General features: G+C 42.7%; 1 protein-coding gene across 3 annotated transcripts; it reads right to left on the reverse strand.

Annotated features, from left to right (window-relative positions):
* Positions 1-61: 61 nt before the first annotated feature.
* M6PR (mannose-6-phosphate receptor, cation dependent) lies at positions 62-9,514 on the reverse strand. Of its 3 annotated transcripts, XM_059402569.1 has the most exons (8): positions 9,264-9,341; positions 7,638-7,687; positions 5,654-5,833; positions 4,405-4,571; positions 3,180-3,289; positions 2,765-2,895; positions 2,101-2,227; positions 62-1,673 (listed from the first exon to the last, which is right to left on the reverse strand). In XM_059402569.1, exons 3-8 carry the CDS (start codon positions 5,830-5,832, stop codon positions 1,551-1,553), a joined length of 837 nt encoding a protein of 278 aa, XP_059258552.1. In that variant the 5' UTR covers position 5,833; positions 7,638-7,687; positions 9,264-9,341; the 3' UTR covers positions 62-1,550. The 3 variants fall into 3 exon arrangements, with proteins under 3 accessions (XP_059258552.1, XP_059258551.1, XP_059258553.1); XM_059402568.1 differs by lacking the exon at positions 7,638-7,687 and having other exon boundaries at positions 9,264-9,514; XM_059402570.1 differs by lacking the exons at positions 4,405-4,571; positions 7,638-7,687; positions 9,264-9,341 and having other exon boundaries at positions 5,654-5,741.
* Positions 9,515-9,941: the final 427 nt, after the last annotated feature.

The following is a 9,941-nucleotide window of genomic DNA, read 5'->3' on the forward strand; positions in this document are numbered from 1 at the left end:
TTGTCTCTTACTCCATTCCAGTGTCTCTACCCTCTTCTTTCATACAAAAGACTAGGGCAACTTGTTTGTTTGTTTTTTTAATCTTTTAAGTGTTTTTATACAAAAAAATGTAGTTTTTCTCTTTTCTTTTTGCATTTTTAAAACACCAGTGTGGGGGAGGGATGCAAACAAGTTAACAAAAAAGATGCTTTTATAACATTATTTTCCCTGTTTAGAAAGAAGAAAAAAAAATCATTCCAATAGTATTTAAAAGTCCAAAGATGAAATAATTTTTTTCTTCCCTAAAAGCTATTAAAAGCCCCTGCCTATTGCGCCCTCTTGTGACCAGTGGAGCCATGTTACTCTTCAATGGCCCAGGTTCACTACTATGGAAAGATTGGGCCAGGCTTCTTTCTGGGCACATGGCCTAAACAAAAAAGTGGAAGCATCACAGGATTCAAAACCTCTCCCCACAGAAACTGCTGGGGGCAAGAAGATACTTCCCTGAGCCAGAAGGGACAGGTGCAGCAGCATTCCACACCCAGAGCACAGGATGGCAAAGCACTAGATATCCCACCTCTGCTTTCATTCCTTTCCAGAAGATTAGCTGGGGAGGGAAGGGGGAAGTCGACATGCCTGTGAAGAAAGTGCAACATATATGGAAATACTGGTAGAGGAAAACAGCTTAGAAGAAAAGCTTTGCCTAAAGCTTTTACTGTGAGTGGGAGAAGAAAGCCATCAAGGAGATCCCACCATGGGTAAACAGACTTCCTTTTCTGAAACCCCTATAGCACAAGAGGTCCAATTCACTTTCCCTTTCTAACGGACTAGACTTCTGGATAAGGTATTTTGGCCTTACAAGGTCCACGACCACAAGGCCACAAGCCAGGGTCCAGTTCCAGCTATAAGGTCACTCCACTGCCAACAACTGATGTGATGGTATTTTATAATCCTCTAAGTGGGAAATTAACATTTTCCCCATCCCAATCCCAGAGGTGGAAGAAGCAAGCCTGCAACATCCTCAGGCTCAGACCAAATAGAAATACTTGGAATGTAACCAAGTAATCACCATAGAGTAGTTCCAAGCAGCAAGAAATTACATCCAGGTTCTCATGGAGTACAGAGTAACAGCATGAAAGCAATCAAACCTTGTATAAATAATGTTTCTTTGCCCCCCTTTTTTTTAGTTAAAGAAATCCAGTGTCTCAAAACTTGTGAAAATATGTTTAAAAAAGACTCCGGGAGCCTGCCACACTTTTTTGCTCATTGTAACTATCTTGTACCTTCTGATACCAAGAGATAGTGTGATAGCCTCTTCTGCACAGGCCCTATTGTTTTATCTCTGTCCTATAACTGTACCTCTCTAGAAAAAAAAAAAACAAAAAACAAAATGGGGAGCGAAGGGAAGGCATTTCTACTAGTGAGAAGAGAATGCAAATCAAAAGCAAACTGGAAAGCAAGATCAATGTTAAGGATGGGATGAGAGACTGGAGTGGAGACTGCCTAAGAAATCTGGCTGAGTATGCTTTGGTTTGGGGGACTGAAGAAGCAGCTGGGCATTTAAAGTGCAATCACATTGGTAATAAATGATCATCCCTTTCTTCTGACTCCTCGCCCAGCTGATCATCCCCCACACCACGATACGCAGCAGGCACATTGCGGGGTTTAGAACGGCACACAAAGTCACAACCATCCTGTAGAGAGAAGCAAAGGAAGGAAATGATCATTTGGAATAACCAACTTTGAGGGTGAGGCAAAATACACCTATGGCTCAAGGATAATGAGAAAATCCAGAAGCTCTAAGGGCCAGCCTAAATTGAATTTAGGGCTAATGTGAGAAAAATTCTAATTAGGTCTTACTTTCTCCCCATCCAGGTCCCTTAACAGCTTTATCAGATTCTTCAACTTAAGCAACAGTGTTGCTCTTCCAGTTAAGCCTTTCCCAAGGCCAGACTAAGATGCTATGCTACTTGTTACTTTGTACTACGGCCTGGGACTCCTTTGTGTTTAGCACCCGAAGTCCTATGTCCCTGGAAATCCCCCCGTCTAGGTAAACCAGGGTGGTTGGTCACTCAACCTTGGCGGCAGGCTACAGACTCAGCCACCAGTCCTGTTACTTACTGCTACCAGGTTGCCAAGATCTTGCCAGAAGGCTAAGTGGGGAAACTGCTCCATTCCCTTGGCTCCCACCACCAGTCGCTGGTATAGGAACCCTCCGATGATATAGACAGCAACCAGTGATGCAAACCTATTAAGAAAGACATCGCTAGTTAAAAACCAAGGAATAGTAAAACTGATAAGAAAAGGTACTCTTTATATTAGTGGTTTCCTAGTCTGTATTCTATAAAAATGGGGGGAAAAAACGCCCCTAAAATGGGAAGGGTGCCTTCTTTAGAAAACCAGTTAGAGGACATCTAAAAGCAAAGGCTCAGACAAAAATAAGACTTCATGTGTGACTCTGACTTGTAGCCAAGAATAAGTACTATTAGCTAAGTACAGAGTTCCACTTCCCCGAAAGTTCTTATAATCTAATGGGATAATAAAAAAACTGTCCAGTTTTCCAGTAATGGGACATAAAGCATTTCCAAATGCAAATATTAGAGGTGAAACATTGTATCTAATTTTTAAAAACTTGCATAATCAGAGTTTAAAAGTATCCTCCCCCTCCAATTATAGTATAGTGTGTACACATATACAGACAATTTGTGTCTAAGTGTCACCAAGTAATTGAGTTTAAGGGGGAAAAAAAGGGAAGGTTTGGACTGATAAAGGAAAAAGCACTCACGTGACTAGTAAGATAGAACCCACACTGAGGTGAGAGATCTCTGGGGAACAGGCCAGGCTGCTATCCATCTCAAAGAGGTAGAAACAATCTTGAACTTTGCCTCGCTCCTCAAACACAAGGTTAAAATTGTCCTGATGATGAAAGGACAGAACAGAACACAACAATGTGGTTAACTGTTTCGACGCTTACTTAGAAAAAGAAATAAACCCACAAACTAAAAAACATTTGCTTTCTCTCCTGATTCAGTAATTTATTTTCCATGTATGATTGAACACAAGTGTCTGTGACACAAGGAAAAACTGAACTAGTTTTCTCTTGTCTGTCCCGATGTATCATTTTCCCTGTGGAAATTCTTTCCACCTCAGGTCAGTGCTCTCATCTGCTCTCTAGGCTCATGTGCCCCGGGATGCCTCACCGCTAGTGTGTGTCGATTGCAGGAGATCATCACCACTGCACGACGCTGCTCCATGCCACAGTGACTGTCATATTCGTCACCCCCTTTATAGGTCAGCATGATCCAATTACCTGAGGAGGGACAACGGAAATGTTGCTTTGGGGCAGGAAGGCAGGCCTAGGTATGATGGCAGAAAGGAATGGAGGAGTTCAATGAAATTGGTTTTGATTAAAATAACCAGTATCAGTATGAGCTCTGTAAACCAGAAATACCAAGTTAAAACCTGCTTCTTTGTAACAGCTTTGTGTTTCCTTAAGACAATGAAGATATTAAAGACAGGCAACTAATAGTGCAAAAACAATTAGGACCCATGCTTTCATACTGATTGATATTTTCTGAACACCTGCTCACATCAAAAGAAGAGGTTCCATAAAATTCTTAGGTGGTAGGGGAAAACTTAAGATTTAAAATTAGCCACAGATAAATGCAAGGTGTAAGATCGGGAGCCATTTCTTCTTTAATACTTATGGCACTCAAATTTCTTTTGCAAAATATCCTTTGATTTATCAATCATGTGAGGTGAATAAGGTAAAGATTCTGTTTCTAATCTTGCACATATGAAGAAACACAAGATGAAATGATTTTTCAAAGTCATAGGCAAGTAAACGAGCTGGGTCAAAAATCCAGTCTTACAACCCCTACTTACCCCCAAATTCTTGATGTTATTTTTCATTATATTATTGATATGAACAAATATCTGCACTGGAAAATACGTTATCTGCTTAAGGGAGGGGATTAGACCACAGGTGTTCACATAGTTCTTTCCAGCAATATGATTTTATGACTTCTGAGAAACCTAATCACCACAGCCCAAGTTAGCTGGGGAAGTTTTGGTAGACAGGTTTGCAAAAAAAGTTTAATCTCTGAAAATGTAACTGGCAAAACTGGACTAATTCAATGAGAAATAGTTGTTGGTGTTTTCAAGCCTGGTATGAAAAACATATTAAGCTACAGAATCCCAGCTAGATTCTTTATGCATGAGCTTTTCATTAACTTTAAAACAAACATAAAGGTCCTGACCCATGAATCCAGAGGAGCGGTGGAACTAGGTATCTTGTGGTTTAGTCTCAGGTGAACTGAAGCACATGTACCATATAATACTCTAAAAAGAATGCAAAAGGCTGACACATACAGGATCGTCAGAGGGATTGACCTGGGATCCATTAACCAACAGGGAGAGTCTTACTTCCATTGAAGACGTGAGTCTCGTTGAGTCTCCCTACCACTCTTTCCTTCCCATTACTTTTGTTGATCTGCACCAGGCCTGCCCCAGAGGTGCGGTTGCCAGCTTCCCGGCAGACCCTGAATATATAGATGTATGTGTCCGGACCCTGGCCCACAGTGCTCTCAAAGCTGTAAGGAGAAGTGAGGAGAAAGAAGGAAGAGAAGTTACTGGCTATCAGCTTTAGGACAAGCAGCCTCTCTTCCTTTAAGCTGCCTACCCCTACCGCCCCCGCCCCCCACCTCCTGCCAAGTGTGATTAATTTACTTATCTGTCACAACTAAATGTACTAGTTAATAATATTTGTTGATTATGAAATACCCATGTAATAGTGAATAGTTCATTTGTTGAAAGAAGACAATCCTAACTGCTGACGATGATGGTTTAAAACACAACATCCAAGATAGCTAGATATTCTAGAATACCTATTCTAGACTATGCTGAAGTGTCAGTTGCTATTTCCCAGTGAATAGGATCTATATTCATGGGAAGTATCCCATGGCTTCTTGTTCCTTGAAGATCATCTTTAGATTTACATACCCAAAGATTCCTGACACTTCTGATGTGTACAGGCCTCAATGTTTATCTGATACTTCTAAAGTCCTATTACATGGAAGTACCAAATAATGCTTTTTAATTCCTACAAGGTGGTCTCCTGGATCCAGTCTTAAAAACAGTGCATTTTCTCTTCTGCATAAGAGAATTGCACACTGCTACTAAAAACTGGGCTCAGAATTTGCTCTACAGCATAAAAAAAACCAAAAAAACAAAAAAACCAACAAGCAAAACCAAACAGGGGTGCCTGGGTGGCTCAGTAGGTTAGCATCCAGCTCTCAATCTCAGCTTAGGATTTGAGCCCTGCGCTAGGCTCCACGCTGGGCATGGAGCCTGCTTTTAAAAAAAGTAAGATATCATGGCCAAATAAGACCAACATTACTAAAGTTCAGACTAGAACCATCTCCCAGAGTTGGTTATTATACACGTTTTCCCTCCACAGAGAGTAGTAATACTAAAAGTCAGTAAGTGGAGGAAAAAAAATATATTCTTAAGATTTTGTTTTAAAAAGTATTTCTATACCCAATGTGGGACTCGAACTTACAACCCCAAGATCAAGAGTCATATGCTCCACCAACTGAGCCCGCCAGGCCCCCGAGAAGAAAAGATTCTTTAACAAAGTTATTTTCTCAAGTCCTTTAAAGCTGTTCTCAGCTACCTTTTGTTATACAGTGGTTGCAACCTCTTCAGAAGAGCCAACTCTTTCTCAGACTCTCGCCCTTTTTCTCCTACCAGGTCGCAGGTTTTTTCTTCTGTCTGCCAGGATTCTCTTACTGCCACAGCTAGGAGCAGTGGCAGGAGCAGTCCAGTCCTCCAGCAGCTGTAGAAGAGGAACATCCTTTTGGGAGAGGGAGTGTGGGTGTTGACGAAGTGGGGAAGATCGGGGTGGGGGAAGAGAGAGAGAAAGCACATGAATGTACAATTTTTACTGTTTTATCTTCCATCCACCACTTATTCTACATTAGTCAATTTTCCTTATTAACACAAAGTTGGGTTTTATTTTTTTGGGTCTATTTCGGGCTTTTAGCTTTCCACCCATTATTTTTTTCCCTCTCCTCTAATACTCAGAACAGGATTCTTAATCTTTAGGTTTATTTTTCTTTTTAAGGAAAGGGACTCCAGTACTTTGGCTCCTAACTTCTGTCAATATTCAGAAACTTCAACAGTCTTTGTTCATATTCATCGTAAGAAAGATGGTAAGAGATAAATAAAGGCACAGCACCTAAAAGCTGACATTTACCTAAGTTAATGGCTCATCTCTGAAAGCACAATCGTTTAAATTATAGGAAGAAGAAAATTCACTAGGTTGAAGTGACTGAAGACGTCTTTCAAAATCCACCTCAGGCTCTACATATCATAAATCTCAAGAGTTTCTAAACTTCCAGTAAGCAGTTGTCTTTGTACACTCTGAACTGGTGACAATTCTTGGCAATCACTAAGTCACTTTCCAATTCCCCTGTTTCTTGTACTGCTCTAGGAATGGAAACACATGGTTCCATTTCCTAAACTCATTTTTCTTTTCCTCTAATCCATATTCACCCAGGACATACTCATTTATCCTTGCAAAAGACTTCACTCTGATGTCCATTAGTTAATGATCCTCCAGGCCACTGCTACTTGTTAATTTCATAACAGTGTCACTGTTATCATACAAATATTTAATTCTTCCAAACTTTTCTTACTTGTAGTAACATGCTTCCAGACTACAAGCCTGGACTTTGGCTAATTAACTCTTTAGAGTCCTCTAATTCTTTTTCAGGTTAGTTAATCAACTCCAGTACATTTCTAGAATAAAAAACTAGGCAGAGTTTAATGGGTATTAGTAAATTTGAAGATAGGAAAATGGAAACTCTGAGCCCTGACTGAATTGTCTCTGCCCTGACTGAATTTTCTCTACTCCCCTAAACAAACTTACATTTGACCTTCTGTTTTCCACACTCCATTAGGGCAACAAATGCTTGGGAAATTGTCTCCCTGACTTTGTGTATTTTTTTTCTCTTACGATTTTATTTACTTATTTGAGATAAGAGAGAGAGCAGAAGCATGGGGAGGGGCAGAGGGAGAAGCAGACTCCACTTCGAGCAGGGAGCCTGACATGGGGCCTGATCCCAGGATGCTGGGAACACGACCTGAACCAAAGGCAGACACTTAACTGACAGAGCCACCCAGATGTTCCAACGACTTTGTGTATTTCCAAAACCAACTCACTACAGTAGTATTAGTAAAGTGTTTCCATAGAATAATTATCACCAGTCGTAATGTCCAATGCCCCCATAAAACAGATTTAGAGCACTAATAGGAAACTTTATAATAGAGTACTTGCCTTTTACTCTTAAAAGCATTTAACATGCATTAACTAATTAATCCTTACAAAAACCCTATGCAGTAAATACAATTATTGTCCTTATTTTACAGATGAAAGAACTGAGACATAGCCAATGGAGTGACCCAGAAAGTCTGGCTCCAGAGCTCATGGTCTACATTTAACCACTACATGTGTATCCCCTTTCACATTAATTTTTTGGGACTCAGGGTAGGCAGCCAAAGCCTTGCTTTCTTTTTGACAAAGCAGGGGGAAGTGATTCCTCACATAGTTCACTGAATAAGAGGTAGAATAAAGAACTCAAAGCTCAAACTCCTACCTTCCCTAAATTAACTCATTGCTCAACACATTACATGACCAGCATTGTTCCTAAAAAAAAAAAAAAAAAAAAATTAAGAGATTCCTTTTACTAGATTGATTTAACATGCCATTTTCCTTATATTCTCTCAGGATCTAATTTAAAATTTCAACGTTCTGGACTGTCAAGCTTTTTTTTTTTTTTTTCCCAGGACTAGTTTTCCAGAGGGGATTCTCATACAGAAGGCTGTGTTATATGGCCTAAAAGTTAGTTCCTTATTTGTTAATAGTTTATGATTTCTTTTCCCAAATTAGAACAAAATTGGGATAGGATAAAGGGTTAAACACCCCGCAGTCTCCATTTGTGGAGCTGAACTCTCTTTCATTTGCTTATTTGTTCAAGAAGTTAGGCTGAGACTCAACTTACACTCTTCTCTCTTTTCTGCCTAAGGTTTGTCTGTTTTGAGCTACTTCTTTGATTCAGTGGCAAATGCTCTAAGTGCTTTATCTAGATTGTCTGTAATCTCCACAGTCAAGAAAAGAAGGTATAATTTCTCCCATTTTACAGATAAGGAAACTGATGCTTACAAAGGCTAAATTATTTGCCCTAGGTTACACAAGTATTAAACATGTATGAAGTTGGTGGGGCAACTTGGATGATTCATGGCATAAAGCTATTTTCTGATAAATATAGGGGTGCAAAAATTTATTAGCGAGCGTATGAAATCCAAGGGCTGTGTAGTTCCCTTTTAATGTGCTACACTTAGATCCTCAAGGTGCAACAGTCTGTCTAGATACTTTGGAAATAAAGGGCCGAACTTTAAGATTTTGAAAATCCCCTTCAATTTTCTTGTTCTAGGACAGATCTATTTTGGTAATGCTAAAACAATTCTCTTCAATGGAATGACCACTGACTAAGCCAGGAATTGGGAAGCAGTTCAAATCACTGGGCATCTGTACCACTCTTTCCCACCCGTCAAGACTAGCCATGAGCATTTTCCATTTTTCAGTGGAATTTCTACTTTCGGCTGTCTGGCTCATTCCTGAGGTAACCACCCTCATCTCCTGTCTCCAGCAGTCTACCCTTTCAGAAGAGCAGCCCGACGCTGAGAAGCCCTAGACAAGCGGCTCTAGGTCCCATGGGCGGAAGCTCCCCAGAAAGAGAAAGCACGAGATAAGCCCTCTAGTAGCTATCCCATACCATACACGCACCCTCTTCGAACTTCTCCCAGGGTTCTAGAAATTCTTATTCCCTCTAGTCTCCTGATTTCCCAACTGCCTAGAGCCGTATCCTCTCCATATGATGCCACTTTACCTTCCTCCACAATGCAGGCCAAAAATTCCCTCTACAGGTATCCAGGAACACCTCCAGCGACTCCATACCCAGGGTCCTTCCTTTCTCTGCCTTCCAAATACACGTCGAATCCTCCTCCGGACTTGGTAGGTCCTTTCTCCCTCACTCCCTTCGGGACTCTCTAACTCCCCGCCCTCACGCCGCCTCCGCCTCCATTCTGCCCTAGGGCTCCTCAGCTGGAATCCTGGCTAGAACCGCGGCCAAAGGAGACTTAGCGATCCCCAGCCCCTGTTCCGAGCACCGGGGTGTGAGCGCTCTCCAGCTCCCCTCCTCCTCCACGCCCCTCATACTCACCTGTCACGGGCACAGGGAGTAGCCAAGGCGCAGAATCCCTGGCTGAATACCTGTCTGGGGCTGGGAGACAGGGCCAGCGAGGGGCCAGCCACAGACCCCGGACCCAGAACTCGTGTCAAAGGCCAGCGTTCCCCAAGGCGCCTCGCCGTGCTCCACTCCGGGAACCGGAAACAGGAAGCACCAGGCGTCTTCTGGGCAACTGCTCCTCCCACTAGACCCCGCGGCATGTGACCACAGAACCATTTCGCCCCTTTCCCCTTCCCGGTCTCCCGGCCGATCCCAGGCCCTGATTGGTCAGAATCCGGGTCCTGAAGCTCCGCCCTTGTCCTATCAACTCCAACCACTTTCCGAGATTTTCAAGTTGCGTTCCACCTTCTGGGGGGGGTGGTTCGCGTTTCTACCAATGGGGTCCCAGAGTCCCGCCCCTGAGCTTCTCTACTCGCGGAGTCGCTCGCGGAGTCACGCGCGGTCACGCGCCGGCCAGCTCCCAGAAGAGGGTACGCGAGGGCGGGCGGCGGAAGCGGAAATTGGGAAAGGAGGCCGTCGGCCAGGCTTCAGTGGGAGCTGTAGTTCTCGCCCCGGGTCTCTTCCTGTCGGTGTTTCCCGTGCCGGTTTGCCGCCGGCGAGAGGCGCTGTTTCGCCGTCGGTCTGTGCCGAGTCGCGTTGTCTTCAGGATCG

This window comes from Mustela nigripes, chromosome 6 (genome assembly GCF_022355385.1).
Source record: "Mustela nigripes isolate SB6536 chromosome 6, MUSNIG.SB6536, whole genome shotgun sequence".
NCBI lineage: Eukaryota > Metazoa > Chordata > Mammalia > Carnivora > Mustelidae > Mustela > Mustela nigripes.

What these genes read in the sequence shown, in the direction of transcription:
- M6PR (XM_059402568.1), bottom strand. Translation starts at nt 9,490, where the DNA reads ATGCCGCGGGGTCTAGTGGGAGGAGCAGTTGCCCAGAAGACGCCTGGT. An exon ending in GACTCACGTCTTCAATGGAA is followed by an intron (nt 3,290 to 4,404) that starts GTAAGACTCTCC and finishes GTCCCTCCTCAG; the next exon opens with GTAATTGGATCATGCTGACC. An exon ending in ATCTTGGCAACCTGGTAGCA is followed by an intron (nt 1,674 to 2,100) that starts GTAAGTAACAGG and finishes TTCTCTCTACAG; the next exon opens with GATGGTTGTGACTTTGTGTG.